Here is a 24,102-nt window from a genome sequence, read left to right on the forward strand (position 1 = left end):
TCACACCATACACCCCTCCACCCCACCCCCCGTGAGTCGGTTGGTAGTAGACCCGGCGCGCAGTGATCGTGTTTGTTGGTGGTGTGCGTTGCTGCTGGTGTGGCGAAGGTGCCGCCGACGGATCCGACAAGAGATCGGCGCGAAACGTAGAAAAATGGAAGAATCCCAACGGTTGGACTTCAGTCTGTTTCCACCTTCGACCGTCGGACGTTCCAGGTCTCCGTTTTCGCGTGCGCGTGTAGTTTCGAGCGTTTCGAGTTTGTTTTATTTTTCTCCCCTCGTTTGGTTTCGCGTTCGCGCATTCTGTCCAGGTGAAGGAGATAAATAAAGCTCACCGGCGGCAAAGAAAAAAAAAGGAAACATATCTCGAAGAACTAGTTTATCCGGCGGTGATCTTCACTATTTGGGCCACTAGGTGGGATCGTGCGTTGGTCATCTCTACCTACCGTGCGCTGCGATAAGTAGAGTGCAACAGCTTCCATCCAGTTCACCAAGGAGCTTGCTTTGAAGGATTGTGTAGGCTTTAGCGACGTATAATAGCAATCAAAACAATACCACATTTGTTATAAGCAATCTATAAGGAAATATCGTGCCGCTTCCGGTGTCCGTTGTCGTATTGCGCGAGAAGCGAAACAAAATTGGCCATTTCCCGCCGATCGCCGCTGGGCAGTGTAGCGTGAAAACAGCCCGATTGCGCGCTATCCAACGTCGTGCTGCTTCCGTGTTAGTTTTGGGCAGGGTAAAGATCGCACTAACCTCCGCACTGCAGGCACCAGGGCGATTGGTTCGAGTGTATCAGTCTTGAGGGTTGCAGTGTCGAAGTAGGCTGTGTGCAAAGTGTTAAAGCAGGCGAGTGAGTGGTTCTGTGAGCAGCTTGAGTTGATCCAAGACGATCTAACCGTGATCGTGTGTCAATTTGAATTTGAAAAGCTCCATCACACAAAATGCGAGAGGAAGATCTAATTCTTGCCCGAGCCATCGTTGCCCAGCAACAGCAGCAGGATGTATCGCCGGGCGCATCACCGGCTCCTTTGCGCCGAACGCTGGTTACCAACTTGCAGGATAAAACAAAGCAGTTCCGGTAAGTAGGCGAAATGTGCTTCAGTTTTTTTTTTTTGATTACAGCCTGGTAAAAGGGAAAGTTTATTGATCGACGGCTTTTATTAACGCTAGTGTGCTAATTGCGATTGGTGTAGCATGTAAGACGCTTTAGGCGCTTTAGTCGGATCATCAGGTATTAGCGATCATTGTGACCAAGTACGTCAATCAGACCCATATGACGGTTTAAGGAGAGCAAGTGGCATGAAAAATCTTTTTCCCATAATTCAGCCACTACACAAACACTGCACAATGTATCGCGGGAAAAAATGGTTAATTAAAGCGGACCCAGTGATCCGGTTGTGAATGCCTGCTGAACCCATCTCGACATTAGACGATCGAGCTAATGATCGAGCGTAGGGGAAATGTTTACAGCTCTTTTTTGTTAAATTTTCCCACCGTATTTGTAACCGTATTGTTGCTAAAAAAACAGTCTGCTTGTGATGTCCGTCCGGGATTTGATGTCACGCCGTGAGAATCGGCAGACCATCCGTTTCCGTTACCACCGAGTTTAGGGGTGTTTGAATTTCTTTACGACACACAGACATCCGGTACATCATAATTAATAGGAACGTTCACCTTCAGCCAGCACTCGCTGGTGTGGCGATGGTGACAGCCATCGGCGGAATGTTTAGCGGAATTCGGTTAAGATTTTTGTGCCAAGACGACTTCGCAATATCGGGGGCTTTTTTTTGCTGCTGCTTCATTTTGTTCGTAATATCTTCGAGAGACTCGCTCGTCCAACCGTGTTCGTTGTCTGTCTAGAATGTCAAGGGTTCGTAGTGGTGAGGTTGGTCGGTTCGTGAGAATAAATGCAATTACTTCCCATCGGCGGCTAGTTCCCAGCGAAGGAGAATTTTCGTCTGAGTGATCACTTTGTTGTTGAAGACTGTTGGAAGAGTTCTCAATTTTAGGGATGTTGGAAGTGACTTGAAGTTACCAGTGAACCTCTTTCCCATCTTGAATTCCAGGGATGTACATAGCGATCGTGATTGTGCATAGAATTTTATTATTTAATATTTGAACGAAAAGATTGACAATCTTCAAGACGGTTTGAATCGCAACTCAACTGCTCATAAGCACATTAGTATAATTGTATGTAAATGAATTCTCTTTCTTTATTTACCAACCCTTCGGGAGAGGTGCGATCGATCAGCGATCGGCTACCTTCTACCACACTGACTTCTTACAGGAACCACGATGCACGATGGAGAGACTGTATTACAAGTTTAGTGTCGATCACGTTTTTATCATCGATTGCGCGTTCACCATCACAATACTTTGTGCGGCCGGTGTGACCTTTGCCATATTTCATACAACGGTTCGGATAATTATTTCGATAACATTACATTCGAGCATAATTGACAGCCGTAGATCGAGAACACTGTCAATCGCATACAACACAAAGCCGCTCAGAATTTATGAGCTAACCGATCTCTCTCGTTACGATCCGTTTTCGGTGCCCGGCTGTCAATGATCAATGATTTATGAGTTTATGTTCCGTATTTGATCTTGTTTTTTTTTTCTTCTATTCCTCTACGACAATCGACATTGATCCATTCAGTACTTGCTTCGGTACATTGAATCTCTAAAGACCCGCTTCAGCTCAACTTACTCCTCGCCTTCGTCGTCAATGGAGTTGAGTAGATTCATTCATAATGCTGGGTGAAAAAAGTGACCTCCTCGGTTGAACGGAACAGGCCGGGGTAGGAAGGGAAGGCAGCTCCAAAAGACGACATGCTGCGTGAGGTGTGCCGGTTGAAGTCGCTTTTTTGCTCGTCTCACTTTTACTAGCCCGTGATTTAACTAGGCATGTGAATTCTTGCATTTTGTCGAGCACGCAGACCAGCAATGGTACCAGCACGAGTGTTTGAACTATTTATACGCTTATTGTTATTCAAAGCTCTGGAAGAACTCACTGTACAATGGGGAATTCCTTCCGTTTGCTCATTCTAGACCTTCTGGAGCTAGTTGTGGGGGATTTACTCATTTTTTTGGGGGGGGTTTTGTCCACAGTTTAACGAATTTGCCTATTGTTTATTATATTAGGCTGATTTTGGTTGAGCACTTCACTGAAAAATGTGACCTTTTCACAGCTCTGCCGTTGGATTAAGGGCAGACAGAGCTCTTGTGGTAGTGGGGATAGAGTGGAGCTATATTTATCCTACGTACGCCAGACCGCATCGATCGCACATGATCACCTCACACCTGGGAGAGGTTCAGTTCAGGTCTGGTCTTGAAGCTACCTTGAAAAGTTGAAGTCAGCATGTTGTTGTTGTTCAGTATGTGGTTAGGGAAGGTTTTTTTTCTCCGTCGTCGCCTCACTCGCAGACAGCCGGTCGGTTGGTTTGTTAGCACAAGACAAAAAAAATACATCCTCCTCTGGAAGGATCGAATCGAAGGTGTGTAGCGTGTTTTTTCGTACCGTATATTTTTGGCTGCTGGTCTCCAGAGACAACCCATGAGTCGCGATGGAATTACTTAGGATTGTCGCGTTTTTTTTTTGCTTGTGCTGCTGCTGCTGGTTGCCTCCGATGCCTTCAGTAGGCAAGGTTAATGTTTTTCGTACGGAATGAGTATTAACACTAAATATGGTTTCGAACGAACGTGCGGCGAGTCGTAATGGTGAGTGTAATCGAGCCACCATTCATTACTGGGTGCGTTGAGAGGTGGTTGAAATTGTTGACCAAGTAGGGCTGTAATTTCTGGTAATAAGTCATCAATCAGGACAAAATTTATTAATTTTTAATTGGCTTGATCACTGTCTGCTCGATGGTGAGGTTGATATTATGTGCCAAGATTGAGGGCAAATAGGAGAATATTGATTTTTCTGTAGCAGAATGTTTTAAAGAATACTACAATCTGAATCTGAAAATATGAAATGGAAAACTACTTAGTTATTAGTAGTTTTATTATGCTAGAATTCTTGTGCTTGTGTGTCTGCTACATCAAGTATCGTAAGACTATATAATTCGTAATGGATTTTGACTACATATTCGGGCTTTAGGCCGTTATATTAATGCGGTGCACCCATGCACTTGTGAAGAATCATTCAATTCATCACGGACATGATTAATATCCTTTATGGACATGTGAAAGTCTCCTTCTTCATCACAGGATTATATGAACTCCATAGCATTCCTTATATCTGGTAAGCTATATAACCTACAGGCTACGATCGTGTCCTGATAGCATGAATTCTTTACTACGTCCAGCCGGGCGCCTCCATCATGCCGTACTGTCCCGACGCATATATCCACAATTCAATCCAAAGTCAAGAAACTCTAAAGCTCGGATGTAAATCAGGAGGTAGAATCTTGAGAATCGGAAAGGGCTATAGGAGTAAATCTTATATGAGAGTCCGTCCGTCCCGAATCAAAATTTAAACCGCCACGCCATCCATTGTGGTGTGGACTTTTGACCTGCATATTTGACTAATATACAGAATTATTTGAGTTTTTGTTGACTAATCACGTTTGTTTATCATTTAATACAACTGTGTTCTTATCTCTCCAACGAATTTTGCACGTTTGCTGATACGTGTTTAGCAGGTACGTCAATTATATGCATTGACGGCCTTGTTAAGAATTCATTGAACTTTTCTATTATATATTTCACATTTATTTACTTTCACTCACTCATTTATTCAGCAATTTCGTGTGAAACTAGAAATAAGTAATATTTTATCAGCAAACATAGACAAAGACCAAAATTATTTGCAATAAAAATTCAAACGTAATACGCGCAGCACACCTTGCCACTAGCAACTTTGGTCGATATTTCGGCTCGCTCTCTCGGTCGAACTGTCAAACTGCGGTGGACTGCAAAGAAAAACATTGCGTAGATATGTGTGTTTTGGCAAACGCAAATAACGGACCGTGCCGTAGAGCTGCTGTTGCGAAGGGTGAATTTTCAACACTGAAGACGAAAACGTGGCGTTGTCGGTATGCAGTTGCACATCGTTAATATTCCCAGGTAGGGCGAACGATTGTGTGCTGACGGCGTGGCCGGTAGCTGTGCGAAAATCGCTCATAAAGTGCACGTGTGGGTACCATTCGGGAATGCCAACGAACGAGGTCCGTAGGCTGGTGTCGCGTACCATCTGATCGCTTCCCATCATTCCACGTTGGTGTGTTGGTGTGATACGCACTCAGTACGCTAAAACTTTCATCGCATCCGCATTCTATTATTGTAGGTGCGTTTCTTTGGTGTGATTTGTGTGTGTGTTTCAAAGAGCTACGACTGGTGTGTGTGTGTGCTTGTGAAGATTCATTTGCATCCAAGTGCATGCTGTGTGTCGGGATTTTGTTCGAGGGTAAACCGATCTTGTACGAGATATATCTTCTATTCGCGTAGCCCGTAGCTCGGACGTATTGTCACCCGGCAACGGCATCGCTGCGCACACAGGCAGAAGAAAGAAAACGCGTACCGTTCGTTCAAGTGCAAGTGCAACATGCGGTGTTTGTGAAACGGTGTTAGATAATATGAGGATAGTACGACGATATTAGGTGCAGTTGTGAGTTGCCGTGTCCGGGAATCGGGAATGGATCATCGCCGGCCGTTGGTTCGTGCGCTCATATTCCACGCTCTGGATGCGATCCGGTGCAGCTAAAACTATCACCAGCTTCCTTTCCGGGCTCAGCGAATTCTTATCCCATTTCTGCTGCTCGCACACAATCGTAGCAAGCGGGAGAAAGTTGCACCAGCACAGTCACCGTATGCGCACAGCTGACAGCATACTGACAGGCGACGTCATGGTTGGCTAACAGCCGCAAAAACAAAACAAAAACAAAGTCTCTGCTCTGCTCGCCAGCCGCACACAACAGCGGCCGCTGCCTGTGAGGCACACTTTCCGACGGTGGTAAACAACATGCAACAACGGCTGTGATTGTGCGTGCGTCTGTGTGTGTTTGTTGATCGTTTCGTCGTGCTCGATTGTCCCCGTCTCCTGCGGTTGGGACCGTGGCCGTGGTGCAAACCGCCCGGTATAATCGGGTTTGCTTGGAATCGCTTTTCCCTCAACGGCGTGCCACATCGACGATGGAAATAGGCAGAAAAATGAACGGTTACGGAGCGTGTACGACTCCGGAGGAGACGGCCGAAACGCGGGAAGCACTGCATGAATGGTGAGCTATATTACAGTAAATTAAGCTTGTAGGAGGAATTAATTAAAAAGGGAATAGTTGGAGACTTCCAAACATGTTCTTACTTTGCGTTTATTTTTAGACTGTTGTCCTCAACTATTTTTGATCATGGATTTGGCTTACCTGTTGATAGGCTATCTGTAGTTGTAATGAACTGTAACGGAATAATATGCGAGGGAAGCAATCTAGACGAGATTTGAATACGGCACGCTATTTGGGACCAATGCTATTAAATGCATGCTAATAACGTTTGGAGTGGTCTTGTTGCTATCATGAAAAGACTGCCTCTAAACATATAAAATGGAAGGTCAACATTGAACACATACAATTTTTGTACTCTCAGGCTAACTTCTCATGCGATGCCGGTCGGGACACCCGACCCTGCCATATGACTAGTGTGTGTAGTTGACGTAGATTTTCTGCGACGCTTAAAGTCCTACTCATAGGACACTTACATCCGCATGATAATGGATAAATTGTCTCGGCAAATATCTGAAATAGCCTTATTCTTCCTGTACCAGCATTTCCGATCTGCCTTATATCCGCATTCGAACAAATTTTGGTTCCGGGAATGGAATTTTGCTTTTTGCCCTGCACTGGCCATTCGGTAACAGTTCGCTGCCATTGCCGCACCGTGCTGGAGAGGCTTTTGTTCATCTCCGCTATCCGGCTACATCCGGTGTTTGGTGTTGCACTACCATTTTGATGCAGTTCCGGCTGATGCACCGCTCGCACCGCACCCGTCCAAAAATTCCTCGTTCATTAGCGATGGGAATTAGAGGTTGGTGCCGGCATCACACCCTGCAGCGCGTGCAGTGATGCAATCCGGCCGTGCTATCGGTAGAGATAGATTAAAAATCAGTCGAATGTATCGAAACGACGGGGTAGATGCAATAAATGGAGATCGGACCGTACAGCAAGAAACATAACTATCAACAATAAACTTCCAACCGGTGCTTCAAATTAGCCTGGTTTGTGGGTTGTTTTGAGCCATGTTTTGAGTGCTTTCGTTCACTCGGTTTAAATCGTTCACATCGCACCAAACCAAATTAAGCTTCGCCGGGTGCTGGTGGGTGCTACGTTGCTCAACGCAAGAGATGGTACGTAACCGGTATTATGTAGCTGCATGTTAAAAATAAATCATATTTTTGTGCTACTCGCCTGTGATTGATTAATGATCGGCGAGATATCGTCAAATTGGCGAATTATACCGAAATTTTCAATTTCATTTGATAATGGAAATCAATACTTCGAGAGGTAGTGGTGGGGATTTTCTTCTGCTTGAATTACCATCTACGCGTAGCGCCACTTGTCCTTCGAAGTGGATGGCCACTCGACTCACATGTATGACGCAGCAGAAGCAGTAGCCACCGTAGTAGAGTGAGGTGATATGCGGGTTGTGTATAAATAATGAATTATGCGAACTCATCCAACTACTCAGAACAAGTCTATTTGGTTGAATAATTAGGTCAATCGATAGTTGATAGTTGATGTGGGCCTGCAGCCATTTACTCTATGCTCTATTCAGCTGTGATAGTTCTGTCACGTGAATAGCAATTTGGACATGCAATTGTGTGATCCGACAAAGCTGAAGATGCATGTTTTATCACATCTAGCTCTGCCTATAGAACTATGGCATGATTTAGTAGCTTGGTGGGAAAATAATAAATGTTTTGTGAAAGTCTTGAATTGAAGCATTCAAAGATGTTTGACTAAATTTTAAGGAAAATTGGTTAACCTCAATCCCCCGGAATTTAAGCGTCATTTTTCCATAATTAAAAAAAAAGAGAATACGATTACCCTCCTCGCAAACAGTACATTTATCCAACTGGCCAACTGTTTTGCATTTTGGCCATCTGTTCTGAATAGGCCGCGCTATTGGCAAATCTGAGAGCTTATGAGCGTTTCGCAAACACGAGAGCATTAGGGCCATGCGGTGGATAGGGATCAGTGGTGGCGATGGATGGGCGATGATGATTCAACCGTGCTTAACCACGCTCTTTCGACTGGGGGAGGCCGCAGACTGACCGGTATAACCACTACCTACAAGTGGTTGGGCTTTTCAGCACTAATCCATACTTGGACGGTTTGCGTAGTGCACTATGGTGCTGGAGCATGCATTTCTGTGCTCCATGTGCTTCAGTCACATTTAGTTTGGTAAGCTTTTTAAGCTTTGTTCAACATATTTGTCTGCTAAAAATATTGTGAATTACCTTATATTAAAAATACACATTTTTTATTCTTCAGTAGGACTTCAAGCAGAAGAGATCTTAGTCTTTGTGGCTTTCTTGATTTTTTAAACCAATGCTGTGACAGTCCTCCGATATTGAAAAACATTGGTGAACATCATGAAGGATGTTCTGGCCGGTTTGCTTAAAACTAATTTACAAAAAGCTTACCTTTCACTTTAGCTGGGAAACCTTTCCTCTTCCGAGCCATGCAAGGGCACCTTATCCCCGAGTATACTGCGTTGGGCATATTATCTTTTTACTTAATATTACTTATTTTTATTTTGTTATAGGCAATTATTAAATAATAAATAAATAAATATATAAATATCTTGAGTGTTTATAGAGTGTCAGCGCAAGTACTTGTTCGCCTCTTTGTATTGCTTGTAAAGAGCTGGTCTGACCCGGACCTGGAGTATTGCTTCTACTTAGCTACTTCTAACTAAAACAAGAGTAAAACATAACAAAAAATTAATATTTAACTTTTTTTAAACGCATTTAATTATTAATGTGTTATAACATCCGTTCAATACTGAATTTTTATCATCCAATTAGTTTATTTTTTGCTTGGTTTTTTTCCGTTCCTTGCTTGAACCATAGTGCGTTGTTGCTGTATCGTAGTTGAACAATAGTAGTGTAACGCACGTTTACGGTGGTCGCACTACAGGCGCAAAGAATAGGGGGTGAGATCTCGGAGGGGGAGTGAGGTGACTGCGTGATTGATACCATTAATTGTGGAAGCAAAGAAACGCGGGGTGGGGAGGTGGGGCTCGCGACACGGGAAGGGGAGCATTATTGGAGCCACCAGAGCAAACGGGTTGAACTCACACTACTCGAGTGCTTCCCCCCTCTCTCTCTCTCTCCTGTGCGAAACAGAGAGCTCGATAGCAGCCATAGCAGCAGCGTGTACATTATGCGCGGCGTTATGGGGTGTGAGTGTCTGTTTTTCGCGCGCGTGTTTCTTTCATTTCTGGCCGCCCGTACCGACGACAGAGTCAGGCGAACGCAGTCAGCCGATCATCGCAGTCATCGCGAGATCGTACCACGGAAAGGGTGTGCTGCCGCCACACCGTCCACGAGAAGAACCGTTTCACCCCAGCGCCAAAGGGGTTGGGCTTTGTTCGGTTTTCAGTAGTGCACGGGACGATACGGGCGTGAAGTTGTCCTCCCTGCAGATCGGTTGATATCGCGTGTGAAGTGCGTCTGGGGCTGGGAACTACGAGTAGTTTGATGGAAGTATGTGAAGATCATTAGATTCGGGTGGGATTTGTGAAGAAACACTGTGACAGGTAGTGCCAGTGAAGTTCCACGAGGATTGTGTTTAGTACATGCAAGGATGCAAGTGAAGTTGTGAAGACTCTAATTTTGAAGTTCGTTTCAAGTATCTGTGATCTGCATTCCAATGTGCGTTTACTCGTCTAGAACAACTCTTATCTAATGGCCAATCTTCCAACCTTCCAACACCATCTCCAGTTTAGTTGATAGTTACAAAAAAACACACACCGATAAGAATTGCGTCTTTCAACGCCCCAAATCGGAGCCGTTTTGCCAAAAGGCCTGACCCAGTCAGCAAAGCCAGCAAAACCAGCAAACAACTTCGACTCCGTTTATGTAAGCCGACATGGCGTTATACACCGTTGGCCTAGATCCTAAAAATTCCAACCCAAACAGACCTTGCGTTGCAGCAGGTCGCTACTACTAGTGCACGGTGGGTTCCGGTGGGGACTGCTGCAGGTTGGGCACTACTAGCGTTGTTGGTGCGGCCAATTTTTAGCCTATCGAGTTCGTTGACACTTCGAGTTTGTTTTGAGTGCTGCATGTCCTGGCCACTTTACGCCGGCACCGTGGCGTGACGCCGATGACGACACGCTCCAATGTTGGGCGAAGTACATCGATCGATAGAAATGTGGGCTGTCTGCCGTTTTTGTTTTCGGGAGACAATTTATCGGCTAGTCAAGTGTCTAGGTCTCTATTTTTGGAGGCGCTAGAATCCGTACTTCTCATTTCGTTAATTGAGGATTGTCATTCCAACTTTGCGTGGATTCGTGATGTCATGAATGAGGCGTTAAATTCCTGGAGACACCTATCCAACTTGGCGGCGCTACCTGCCCGCACTTGCAGGAATGTATCCCCTGTTTGCGGGTTTTCGTGTTGCGGGTGAAGATGGGCAAGGCAAGGCAACGGAACGCCATTCCACATTCCTGCACACGCTTTCCAGACGATGACGTCGTAGCCGGTTTGTGGCAACGGACGGATCGCCGCGCCGCGGGGACAAATGGTGGTCGTTCATCATCATTGCTTTCGGGCGTTGTTGCTCAACGGTGTCTCCTCTGTCGCTGTGACCGCGGCGGTATTAAGATATTTTAATGGGGTCGGTCTGGACAGTTTAACTTTTTCTTTCGATAGAAAGGTCACTCAGGTACAGGGTGTTACTGTCGGCGAGTGTGCTGTGGGGATGGCTTATTATTGCAAGTGGTTACGCAAAAATACACACCACAAGACGAGAGTGAGAGCGTGGCCCCATTGATGCTGGTCTGGTCTGTTGGTCTGGTCGGCTAGGCTCGCTAGCGCCATTTGAACCTTTCGGCGTGTTTGCTTGATGCAGATGAAAAACTGTATCGTTGTGTTTTGTTTGTTGTCGAGAGAGAGATCATTGGCTGTTGACTAGACGCACCAAAGGGAAACAGGGAAGGTGTCATTGTTGTGTTTAAAACGGGGTTGGGAGAAAGCACCAGCGCCACAGTTTTGCGCCACAGCGTCATTGAACGTCGGTTATTTACAAACAAAATCGCTGCACTTGTGCGTCGCATGAACGAATGAGGCAGAATACATTCGGTTGATTCAAGTGATACTTTTCGAACCATTTTTCATTGGAGATGTTGGACGCCACAAGAATGCAATTAGATGATCTTGTTTGTGGCATGTTACTGCTGCAAAGTGGGCCAGAATTTATGTGATTACAGGTAGAAGAGAATGAGGGCACACATTGACTTATCCCCCAGTTAATCCTTGGTAGAAGTTGTTTGTCTTTCAAGAGATTCTAGAAGTAGCAGTTGACAAACAATTAAAAGTAAATGATCATTCAGAAGTCAGCGTGGCAAAACTCATCTCGCTTCGTTACATCATGCAAAACAAAGGTGTGTGGATTTGTTGTCCAGATTTTTCTAAATTATAATTGTCTGCCGACTAATTGCTTGTGGATTGTTGTGGCGAAGTTACTAGCAAGCTCGCAATTACCGACCCTTGCAGTGGGATGACAGGTGCACTGTGTGTGTGTCCGAGGGCTATTTAAATGCCGTGTATTATCACAAATTGTCCCTTCATTATGTGCCACAGTTGAGTTTGCTGGACGTGTGGAGATGGAGTTGTGTTTTAAGTACAGCTCCTGACAGCTTTAATTTGAAGTTACGTGCAGTTACATACCTCTGCCGAGGTGAATTAGAGTTGCCTTAATAATTGAATAGGAAATCATTGCGATGTCCTGCAAGCTGCATAGGAATAAAGTGAACATTACTCACTAACAATCATTTCTGATGTAAAGATATGTTTTAACGTTATATCAAGAAGGAGTACAACCTTCAGCACGCCAATTTCTCGATCGGACAATAATAATGAGTACCATCCAATCCAACTCTTCCGGCGGCTGTTTGGAACACCGGAACCTTTGGTGTCAAATGCTGTGGCACTTGATGTCACGGTTAAGCGGCTGATGCGCTCATGCTCAAGGCCAGACCTCCCCACTGACCGTTGATTGCAGCGTGTTGATTGATCGTCATCCTCCGTCAACATCATCCGACCGCTATCCGTGTGCTGCGCTCTCCCTCCCTCCCTTGCTGCAGTATCCATCCGCCGTGTCCATCCTTGAGGCGGCACTGGCTTGGCTGCTAGAAGGCTAATAGAATCTTGCGGTCGTTCCGTTCCGTTGATCGGTTTCGGCAAGGTTCGCCCGTTAGGGTGTGCCTGGCGGAGGGTGGAACGCACGAAGAGGAAGGCACGGGGTTTTGCCTATTGGTTTGTGGTTGACGGAACCACGCAAGATGGAGTGCGTTCGACAATGGAAGATGTGGTATTGGTGTGAAGACGCACACCTTACCCCTTCCGTGTGCGCATGGCTGTGTGTGTGTGTGTGTGTTTGAGTTTTACGTAATCGATGGTCTGCCCTTGGCTAAGGCTCGTGCAGTCCACAAACGTACCACCGTAGTGGCGCAGAAACTGCGCCCCAAAACATCTTTGTTGCGGTAGAAAGTTACCCACAAGGAGCCTCTCTAGCGAACCGACCTTTGATCGCGCACGATGGCGATCGATGTTTGATCGCTTGATGGCGTCGGTAATGTGGATTGAAGTTGTAACCAGACCAGACAGCCGTTTACATCACATTACACCAGGCACTAAATGCCTTAAAAGTGGCGATAAAATATTTGTACAAGAAATTTGAAGTTAATGCTTAGCGCCCCTTTTTTTTGTTGTTGCTGGACCAAGTAGCAAACCTAGAATTTCCCTCTTTTGGACAGGTGGCTATTTGGACAAGACTAGTTCCGTATTTAGACCACTTAAAAAGCGTTGTGCACAATTCGTGTTGTTTGTCTTCCGAATATTCGTTAGTTTGAATAGAGTTGCGGTTGGGAGCTAAAACCTCTCCTCGTGGTTCTGATGAAACCCACCAGTCCAGTACCAAATTTGACTTATCATGCTAACAAATCATCACCTGGACAGGACTGGACAGAATTGTGAAGCTAACAAATGACACAAGCAAGAATTCGGTAGGATGTAGTTTTTTTTTGTGGCAAATTGTGTAGTTCTCTACGGCGTCGTTTAGCTGGTGATTGGAGGAACTCGCCGAAGATCAATGTTCTGAGGAAGGTTTTGGTACTTAAAAATAATCGTCCACGTCGACGTCAATGCTGGGGACTGGGTTGGCTGATTTTGGAAAGTGTTTTAAACGACCGTGTTAATGAATTCGGAATTGGTCAAAGCACCGAACCTTGAGTTCATTTGGCAGTGGTTAGTGTGTAGTTTGCACTACCTTATTGCACTGCAGCAACAGTGACACCAGAGGTCATTGTGCCGTGCCGTGGGGTGGTAACGATGCCGAAATCGGTTGACCTTCCTCGTTGCGTGGGGCACTCGAAAAAACAAAACCGGCAGCGTCTATAATTTCTGCGTCTTAATGTTCGTCTACCTGAAGTTTGATGGCCATTGTTTGGGAGGGATGGGACTATCGTGGTTATTTACTTTGTTTGTGCAAGCGTTTGCAAATCAGGTGAAGAGATGCCAGAGCGTTTGGAACCAACCGTTGGCCAATGTCTCTGCTGATGGCGCAGTAGCAGTGCTCGCACCATTATCTCACAATAGTCCGGCTCGGGATCCGACAATCCGATCACCCGATCACGATTTGACGATTTGTAATCTTGCCGGACGGTCGAATCTCGACGACTGCTGATGTAACGTTGTTGTGTTTTCGCTCTCGCCCCCCGGGAGCGGGAGATAGTGATGGAGTCACGTCAAGGTGTATGCCAGGGCCACACGACACTACCCATCGTTCCGCCGTTGTTGCATGCTACACGATCGTGTGCAGCAAAACAACACCACACACATTGCGGAATGTCACGCAAGGTTAGCCGTTACACGGGTTGAAGGATCCTGGATCGTAATACACCGCCGGCCGGCCCCGTATGCGCGTGGGCTGACTACACACGCCCAAGGTGTACAGCGCATCTGAAAGTCATCGTGAATGGCGAGCAGATTCGTTGATGGGTCGGGAAAAAGCTAAAAAATGCTTGACAGACATCTCGTCGTGAGTTAGGAAGCTTCCGTTCCGTGCCAGACGTCACTTGTTATCAGGGCTCTTTGTGCCGTGCTGACTCGGGATATTTCGCCGACCCTATTGCGCTGTGCATGGGCGCTGAGAGGAGGTGATAACGAATCCGTGTCTAGTGACGTAACGGTGATATGCGCTCGGGTAGGATTGATTTAATTATCGAGAGGTTCTGTTCAGTCGGATGCCAGCCTTGCAGTGGAAAGCATGTACTAAAATCCCTCGTGGAACTAAGCGCACTGATGTGGCTCGAACAGCAAATAGTAAACAATTCCTGAAATTCCCGTACAAAATCCCTCTCAATCACGTGTGTTCTAGTGGTGCGGTGTATTTCTGTGTGTGCCCTTGTTCCTAACTCACGGTGTATCTCATTCCGTTTCAGTGAGCGTATAGTGCCTTCGCGTACCGGTGTTGCGGTGTTCCTCTCGGTGGCAAGCAAACAGTCGAAGAATTAATAAGGCCTTTTGGCTGCCATTTAGAAACCGCGAGGGTCTTTTCGGTGCAATTGTGACTGGGCGTGCGTGTGTGTGTCACTGAGGTGTTCTTTTGTTTGAAGTTTAGCTTTTTTCAAACTGTGCAACACTGCGCACCGGACTGTCATTAATCCATCGCTCGATTATGCTTCAAAGCCAAAGACCCACAGCTTATGCGCGTGATTGTGTGCGTACGCCGATATGAATAAAGTGTGTGAGTAAGCGTGAAGTGCCCAGTGAGGTCGGTTAGAATCAAATAAAAGCGTTATTGCGGGAGCTTTGTGGTGGTGCATAACTTTGTGCGCCTTCCAAAAAAAAAACCAAGCGAAAAGTCGAGAGTCGCCTTTCAACAGACAGCAGAGGTATGGCCTACCTTTCCGATGTGGATCTCGCAACGTTACACCAGTCACGCCTCGAAGAGCGCGTACAGTATCGGCTGTCTGCGCTGTGGACGCATGCTACGGAACAGCGCCGAGAACAACAGTCACTGGCGGCAGCAGGTGCGGTGTCGTCATCAGCAGCAGCAATGTTTGGTGATCGTGAATCGGCAAAGCTCAGGGACGCTGGCGCTGGGATCACCGTGCGGCCCCAAGCGCACCCAAGAGCCAGTGATATAGTGAACAATAACGTGGTGGACAGGTGTCCACAAGAAGCGACTCCAGCGATTGTTAAGGGAGGTTCTCAGCAAGAGCAAAAGCTCACCACAATGGAACGACCGCTCCATCAGCAGCAGCAGCAGCAGCAGTACAGCTTCAACGGTCATGTGATACGCCCTAGGATAAGAAGTAGCAACAGCATGTCCAGCAGCAGCTCGACGGCTTCCAACTATCATCACCATCATCAGCAGCATCATGCGAGCAACGGTAGCAACAGCGGCGGCAAACACGTCGAGTGGAGCGATGACGATCATCTGCACGACGATGGGTACTTCTCGTCCGACACACGCCGAAGAAGGTCCGGTACCTGGCCGTAAGTGGTTGCTACTCGACTACACGACCTAATCTTACACGTATGAAAACACCTATCGGGAAGATCGGAAGCTGGAGATCGGGCTAGGATCAGGCATGACGAAGTTTTGTAGTTCTTAGATCCGGTCTAATCTTGTTCATTGGAACTTGAAGAACGCAAAGAATCAAGAGCTGAAAATTCAATCAATATAGCTCAACCTCAGGTACTATCGATGGTATCGTTTGGCCTCAGCAACCTTTAGGCCTCTAGATTAATTCCAGTACCGAGCAAAGGGTTACAGCTGTACGCGAAGGTACTACCAGCTGGTTTCCCCATTTCGGATGGTACCTTTTCCCAGCAAATTCTGGAAGTTACCGATCGAAGTTACGGAGGGAGAAATGATAATGACCGAATGGATCGGTACCGAACCATGGTACTGTTTGTTTCGCTGCTTCTTTTCCAAAGTCGATTCCGAAAACTGACATCGTCTACCGGCTATCGGTTAGTAGCAGACGGTTTATCGTACCGATAAGGTTGTGACTGCTGTACGCGCGCATGCGAGGCCTGGTTTATATTCGGAAGTGAGTGTTGTGGATGTTAAAGTTGGGAATAGAAATGGAGTTAGTGGGTGTTCTAACAGAGTTTCGGGTTTCTCGAATTGGTGATCAAATTCGGTATTTTCCCTGAGACTGAGGCTTCCCTACTTGTGAACTCATCCGTAACAATAAGTAGCTAGTTCTCATCTCAACTTATCGGTGCGAAATCTTATCTTACAATGACAATTTGACCAGCGCGTGTTTTTTAATGCGATTAGGATTTTCCTGCTTTGTTAAAATGGTTCTTGGAGATTATCTTTGACATGTTTTAAGGTACAAATAGTCCCTCGAACGCATTCGGTTTTAATAGTTCCAGTAGATCCTCTCAGTGTGGCAGGTGTGTAGTGCTATTCGCCAGTGACGACAAGCTGTACATCATCGTCGCTGTTTTAGATACTCATTAACAGGCTCAATTGAGTAGCGTGAAGCGCTCTGCTTACTCGGTCGTGTAAAACAGTCGCATTACCTATTCCACGAACCCTAATTTTATGCCATTCCCCACCAACTAGTGAGCATGACTTGACACAATCGACGAGTCAGTGCTGTGACGTTTATGACGAAGTGGTTTTTATCGTTGTTTTTAAATCGAAATCGAATGATGGAATAACGTGTGTTTTTGTGTAGTTGCGTGATTGGACAATGATTATTGCTTGTAATGATTGTAAATAATTGTTAATTTACCAGCACAATTGCAAGCATGCCGATGCTGTTGGTTTATTAATTTGAAGTTGAAGAAATTGTACCAAAAGACGATCATCGATGGGGGGATAGGCACGAGGTTTGTTCTCAGCCGGTCCCTCAATCGTTCAAGGTGGTGAACTTCTTGTGCGAATGGGCACGAGAAGCGAAAAAAAAGGGAAAGTCTGTCCCTCGGTGGTGTGTGTCGGTAGCGGTTGCGAATTTTTTGTGTAACTCGTTCGTTCATCATACTACTACGACAAGTGTAATGGTTCGCTTCCATAAAGGCGTATTGGCAGGGGTTTTCGGATGATATCACTAGAATACTAGCATCTTAGACAACATAAGCATACGATAAGACAGGAACATCGTGCTGATGTCTTGAAGCCTGAGAACGTTGCCCTGGATGAACTAATGCTTCTGTTTTATTAAATGCTGCCGTAAAAGAAATCTGTACCTTTAATTTCACCTCTTTTGAGCAACCCTGTACCGTGCGACACAGCATCTTTCGCGTGTCCGGTCGTCCCTGACTGGATAGTGCGCTGTGCCCCTAAAACGATCGCCGTCCGCTGGGCAGTATAGGTGCGTCGTAGACACGGGTCCGATTAAATTATGTACGATCGATCGTCGTCGTTCGCCGTACAAACACAGACACGTCTGGCACGTCCACAATTAAATTAACCTGTCTGTGATCCGTTCTCCCAGACGGCACGTCGCGGGTGGCGGAGTAATGATTTTTTTTATTTAATATTTATAACACCTACGAACACTACTAGAAGCGGTTCGGTATGAATATTTACGAATACGCTCTCCAAGCCGTACGCCGCTTGAATTGATAAATGATAAAGAATATATTTTCTCCCTCGGGGGCAAACAAAAATCCCTTTCAAGATGACACACATCCACAAGTGGATGAGTTCGCAGAAAATTGGCAGCAATATAATTTCTATACATTTTTAGTGCTGGACGTCATCGTCCACACACTCACCTGTGCTGGAAAAGAGGGTTCGATGGAAACAACCCCATGTCAGCATCCACTCACAGACGGTGTGCGTGTGCGATCGTGCGTCCGTGTTGGTGAGGTGACGGCCGATTACTTGTGTGTATCAGCTTTTTGATCCTTCAGCGGTTTTCGACCGAGCGCATGTGCGATCGTGTGTCAGTAGTCGCGCGAGGAGACACGCGAATTGAGGTGTAGTGGCCAATGGTCCAGTGCAGTGTAGTGTTTTGCTGTCCGTTTAGTGTGTATCCAATCACTGCAGTGTTTATCATTGGCGATTTAGTGGCTTCATTCATCCACCTGATTAATGGTGGGTCATAAGAACCACCGCAAATCTGTGGAATAGTGCTGATAGTTGTGTCGATCGTTCTGTCAACTCAACTTGCGGTAGCTAGTGCACCGATTAAGCAACATTGCAAAACCATCTCCAGCCCAATGGCAGAAACGCACGAGAACGACGATTTTATGGCCGATCTGGTGCGGTTCAATCATCCGCTGGCAGCACTTCACCATCATCACCAGAATCATCACAACCATCATCATCCTGTGTACAGTAGTGGGCAGCAAAACAGTCATCGCCAGCATAATGGTTCTTCGGCGAAGGATGGTGCTGCTGCTGCTGCTGCCAACAGTAATGGTACTGCCTATTCTCCATCCGCCGAGGACGAGATACAGGCGGATGAAGATCAGCTGCTCCTGTGGCGTCCGAAGAGGTCAGTTTGGGGCTGCATTTCCCCTAGCCTAGCAGCTAGCCGCACAATGCCTTAGCCAGTGTGTTCAAGGATGATGCCTCTCATCGTGAGATGATGCCCTTTTTTGGACCCACCGCGATTCAAAATCAGGAAGGTGTCTCGCTATTACGTCAGGCACCCAATGTTCTAAGAAGCGAAACGCGAATCGAGGCAGAGATTGGAGGTAGTTGTGATACAAGGCTATGACGCAAAACTGTGGAGACACACCGCACGGTGTGGATGCTGGAGAGAAGCAAAAAACACGATCGAACACCTGAACTTCGACGTTAAGACGTGAGGCGCTTAAAGGCGATTGAAGGTTTTTGGTTCGTTTTTGCTCAGATTTTTCCACATCCCTACGGTGGTGTGCTGGTGTTGTCGAAGGGGCCGTAAACGGGAAACGATAAAGAAAAGAGGGTGTTGTTGGGGAACTTTAACCGCTGGTTCGGCTCTTTTTTTTCTTCCCCAACTTCTACTGCTGATGAATGGTGGGTTCGAAAGATGCTGTGAGAAGACGATCGTGAGAGATGATCGTGTACCTTTAGGGGGAAGGATATAAAGGGGAAAACCAGCAATGCTTGGCCGAGTGTTGTGACCGTGATCGTGTGGCGTGAGTGAGAGGGCAACACACACACACACACGCGCGACAAAACTTGTCCGCCCTGACAATTTCACTAATCGGTTTCGATGAGGTAAAATAATGACCCGGTCTGAAGGTGGCTCAGTTTGTGGCTCATGCCGCATGTGGGTGCGCATAAGGTACGACGGGCACGACGGCATGCGTGAGTGTCTGCGATGGGAAGTAAGAAGCACTGTTCCGAAGAGGAGGAGGAGGAGGAGGAGGAGAATAGACAAGTGAGGTGCTGATCGGTGGTGTATATTTGCGGTTGGTCAGGGTTGTTTGCAACGATAAGCAGGGGCACAACAATAATAATTAACTTCAATTAAAGTTTCTTGGATTTAATATTCCCTTCTTTGGTGGCCAGTGGGCAATGCAATTATGGTGTACTAATTGAATTTTGTTGAGCATGTTTATTACTGTAACAGTTTATTATACTAATTATTGCATGTTCCGCAAACATAACAGTTCATAAGAATATGTAATTTATTTTGGGTTTTTTACTAGGAAAAACATAATGAAAAGATTTATTTTATATCGGATTGAATAGTATCTTAAGCTGCCAAGATGAAAAAGCAGTTTAAAAAGACTGATTACATTTTGCAAGCTACTAACTGGAGGAACTTTATAGGAACCAGACCCTTTGTTTGTTCTTGAACAACATTGCACGAATCGAAGCCTCCGTTTAGACCGATGTTTAGCTTCCGCACCGTACAATGTAACAAGGCAAAATAATTCGCATTTGCTAAATAGCGAAGGAAGGCTGCACGTTTGGTTAGGAAACACGCAATTAATCGAGCTTGCTTCGTTGATGTAGTCGTGTGCGATAAGGACGGTGGCACCCCAGGGTGGTGAACCGTTGTCTAGTGCTCCGACATCTGTTAAAACAACAATCTTACAATCGCTTTCCTGATCGATTCTTTGTATCACTTTTTTGCTAAAGAAATGCAATTATGGTTGACATTATAGAGAGCGACTTTAGTTTAAGAGTTCAATTCCCTTTATCAGGATTTCATGAACTCATTTCTCAAATCGTAGAAACTAAAATAATTGCCGAAATATAAATATATTAATTTTCTAATAATAAATCTCTCGTCCTTTGTTTCCCCCTTTTCAGGCGAACACGAAGTTTGAATGCACCGTCACCGTTTCAACAATTTGGACCATGCGGTCGGATTATGAAAAACTCGGCGATGGTGATGTAAGTAATCTCCGCTCGCTTTCCGTTAAAGCGCTATCTGGTTACTAACTCTCCTTCTTCCTTTTTGGTGTCTAACAGGCAAATCCAGGATCCAGCCAGCCAACGGTTAACGTGGTACAAACCACCGCTGGCCGTGCTGGTCATTAAGAAGGTTCGTGACTCGAAGGTGCTACAACCGTTCGTCCAGCTGGTCGAGTGGTTGATCCACGAGAAGCATATGGTCGTCTGGGTGGAAGCGGCAATTCTGGACGATGCACTGCTCACCGGCGACAAGCGTTTTACCAAGCTGCAGGATAAGCTGATCACGTTTAAGGATGGGCGCGATGATCTGACCGATAAGATCGATTTCATCATCTGTCTCGGTGGTGATGGGACGCTGCTGTACGCGTCGCTCCTGTTCCAGAAGTCGGTACCGCCCGTTATGGCATTCCATCTGGGGTCGCTCGGATTCCTGACACCGTTCCAGTTCGACAACTTCCAGGAGCAGGTGACGAACGTGCTGGAGGGACACGCGGCACTAACGTTACGCAGCCGGCTGCGGTGTATCATCGTGCGCAAGGACAAAACGGAGCAGGAGATCTCCACGTTCAAATCGTCACAGGATCCGTCGACGAACATACTGGTAAGGATGGGCGATCCATCTCGATAATAGGGACGAGTGAGTTAGGAGATCATTTTTGCTTGTCGTCCTAGGTGCTCAATGAAGTTGTAATAGATCGGGGCCTGTCGTCCTACCTGAGCAACATCGATCTGTTTCTGGACGGTAAGCACATCACATCGGTACAGGGCGACGGGCTGATCGTGTCAACGCCGACTGGCAGTACGGCCTATTCGGCTGCCGCCGGTGCCTCGATGATTCATCCATCCGTGCCCGCTATCCTCGTGACGCCCATCTGTCCCCATTCGCTCAGCTTCCGGCCCATCGTACTGCCAGCGGGAGTGGAGCTAAAGGTGTGTTACTCGAACGGGGAAAACTCATTTCACGTATCCTACTCTCTAAATTAATTATCCTGGTTCGTTCGTTGTAGATTGCAATATCGCCCGACAGTCGAAACAGTTCTTGGGTGTCGTTTGATGGTCGAAATCGCCAGGAGCTCCTTCACGGTGACAGGTAAGACTAAGCCTGCATTTGAACTTATTAAAACCATGCTAAATAATTTCCATGTTTTTCTGTTCGCAGCCTTCACGTCACAACCTCTATCTACCCGGTGCCAAGTATATGTGCGCAGGATCAGATCGCCGATTGGTTTGATTCGTTGGCCGAATGTCTGCATTGGAACGTGCGCAAGCGACAGAAGTGTCTGGATGAGCTGTCCGACCTTACCGGTTCCGGTACGGAGGATAGCGCCATCGATGACATCGTGCGCGGTATGGAGAACCTCGAGAATTGATCGGCTGCCCGTAATTGCGTGTAGGAGCTGCCAAGATCAAATCTGAAGCCTGCCGTACTCTGCGACAAACGAAAAAGTAAGCGGTAGAGAAGAGGAGGAATACAAAGTGATCAAGAACGTAAAAGCAATCGTTAGCCGAAGGGAGTGTTGTAACTTTCCGTGTATTCGTGCGTGCGTGTGTGTGTGTGTGCGTGAGAGAAGATCCTTCATTCATATTTAGGAAGAAGGGCAGTAGCGAAACAGAAACGAAGCGGAAGAATTAGTTGCGGATCTCAGGCCGAGTTTGATGAAGAAAAGCGCGCAGAAAGGTATTTCCTGTTGGAATGTTGCTTTTTCTTTTAATTTCCATCCAAGCGAACCGCTTTCGAGGACTTCAAAGCTTCAATGCATGGAAATGGATAGTTCTATGGATCGAAGCTGGTTGGGGTTGTTGTTTGATATTAATGTTTCGTTTCGTCACCAATGTCGTGTTCACCAAGAAATGGGGATGGATGTGTGATTGTTTGCGGGAAGCGTATTCGTAGTGTGTGTGTGTGTGTGTAACCTAAAGCTTGTTCGCACTTGTGGGCAGCGTTTTTTTGTTAAGTTTTGGGATGTGATGTTCTCAAGGAGAGCGCAATGGGAAGATATATGCTTCAATAGTGTATAAGAGCTAAAGCGAACGGTTTAAACAAACAAACAAAAAATGGTTCTTTTACAATCGCAGGTTGTTTTATCACCTTTTTATTCATCAACTCAGCTCAAATTTCTGTCGAAACTGCGTACTGTCATCTAAGCGCCGATCGCGGAGAAAAGTGTGGCACAAATAGGAACAAATAGCTCAGAACGTACGAACCTAATGGGTAAAACGCAAAGTTACCGACATCCAACAGATGATGAGCGGGCCAAAAGGAGAGCGATGATAATGTGCTGGCTTAATATGTTACGTAGTGATAAAAGCCAACGTTTTAAAGCTCTGTAGCTGCTTGAATAGTGTCGTTTTATTTCTGTTTGGCGAGGATTCCTTTTTGCTTTCTAACAATTCCCTTTGACGTGGCTAAACCGTGCAAAGCGAAGGGTGTGTGAATAGGAATGAAAGGGCTTAGCATGATAGGGAGAGCGAGTTAGAAATACGTGGAAGGTTCTGTGCAAGGTTTGGTTTAAACGGTACACGATAAGGTACGCAAAACAAGCAAGTGTAAGATCGATCAAGTTGCGGTCGGGTGGGAATGGGATGTGGAATGAAATTCGTGTTGATGCTGATAGAGAATTTATAAAAAAAACTCATGTGGGCGGAAAAAGACAAAAAAAAAAACACACACACAACGGGAGAGAATGAATGAAACAAATATATAAGTATACTATTTAATAAACGCGAGCATAATGTGTACAATCGCAAATAAGTTTGCATAGGGCTTGAATGATGGGGCGTCGTGGGAAGAAAATCCGAATATTATAAATATTATAAATGCAAAAATAATATATTATAAATAATATATTATAAATGCAAATCGAATGCAAGGCTTAGAAAGTATTCATAAGGTTTGGTTTTATGGCGATATTTAATTTTAAAATCGGTATTTTGATTACTTTTAACCGAAAGACGACTTCCCATCAAAGGTGTTTAGTCTACGCCTACCAGCTTATGCTAAGCACGTTTCATTTCGGGGGTCAGTAATTGAATAAACAATTGCTTGCATTATACACCTTTCTGCGGGTGTGCTATTTTGTGGCCCTTTTTGCCGTACGTGCAGAAGGCGATACCTGAGTTGAGTGGTTCTGTGTGCGTCATCGTTAGGTGATGATCAATTTTCTCCATTGGATTTAGCCGGGGACGCTAAAACAAGAGCATTGGGAGGGGAAATCGAACCGTATCGGCTTTTCCACGAATAGGCCGATACGCATTGCCACCAAGGCAGAAGCAGAATGCGGTGCGATTTGTGAAGGCTTTGCCGAATGACGTCACACTCACTTCCCGAGCGCACGTACGATCTGCGTGGCTCTGTGTCGAACATGTCGCTTTTATCTTACTTGCCGCCTTTGTATTGGTGACATTCGGAAGAAGGTGACAGTCCGTTAAGGAAAAAGAGGCTTGCCATTGTTATAGTTCCCCGAGCGCGTGGCTGCGAAGCATACAAAGCACGAGCAGGAAAGAGAAAGACTTTGAAGGGAAATTCGTACGGTAAGGGCCACCCGCATCC

At 46.0% G+C, this 24,102-nt stretch overlaps 1 protein-coding gene across 6 annotated transcripts; it reads left to right on the forward strand.

The window, feature by feature from the left end:
- Nucleotides 1-213: 213 nt before the first annotated feature.
- Nucleotides 214-23,301, forward strand: LOC118507980 (NAD kinase-like). 6 transcript variants are annotated; one of them, XM_036047335.1, is made up of 6 exons: nt 214-1,081; nt 20,448-20,531; nt 20,610-21,153; nt 21,225-21,482; nt 21,560-21,642; nt 21,712-23,301. In XM_036047335.1, exons 1-6 carry the CDS (start codon nt 945-947, stop codon nt 21,920-21,922), a joined length of 1,317 nt encoding a protein of 438 aa, XP_035903228.1. In that variant the 5' UTR covers nt 214-944; the 3' UTR covers nt 21,923-23,301. The 6 variants fall into 6 exon arrangements, with proteins under 6 accessions (XP_035903228.1, XP_035903229.1, XP_035903230.1 ...); XM_036047336.1 differs by lacking the exon at nt 214-1,081 and adding an exon at nt 4,928-6,224 and having other exon boundaries at nt 21,712-22,505; XM_036047337.1 differs by lacking the exon at nt 214-1,081 and adding an exon at nt 4,941-5,073 and having other exon boundaries at nt 21,712-23,286.
- The last annotated feature ends 801 nt before the right edge of the window (nt 23,302-24,102 follow it).

This window comes from Anopheles stephensi, chromosome 2, assembly GCF_013141755.1.
Source record: "Anopheles stephensi strain Indian chromosome 2, UCI_ANSTEP_V1.0, whole genome shotgun sequence".
In the NCBI taxonomy this organism is placed as follows: Eukaryota; Metazoa; Arthropoda; class Insecta; order Diptera; family Culicidae; genus Anopheles; species Anopheles stephensi.

Excerpts from the sequence above, each read along its gene's own strand:
- LOC118507980 (XM_036047333.1), top strand. The coding sequence starts at position 15,123 with ATGGCCTACCTTTCCGATGTGGATCTCGCAACGTTACACCAGTCACGC. Across the intron at positions 21,154-21,224 it reads ATCCGTCGACGAACATACTG|GTGCTCAATGAAGTTGTAAT; the intron begins GTAAGGATGGGC and ends TTGTCGTCCTAG. Across the intron at positions 21,643-21,711 it reads GAGCTCCTTCACGGTGACAG|CCTTCACGTCACAACCTCTA; the intron begins GTAAGACTAAGC and ends TTCTGTTCGCAG.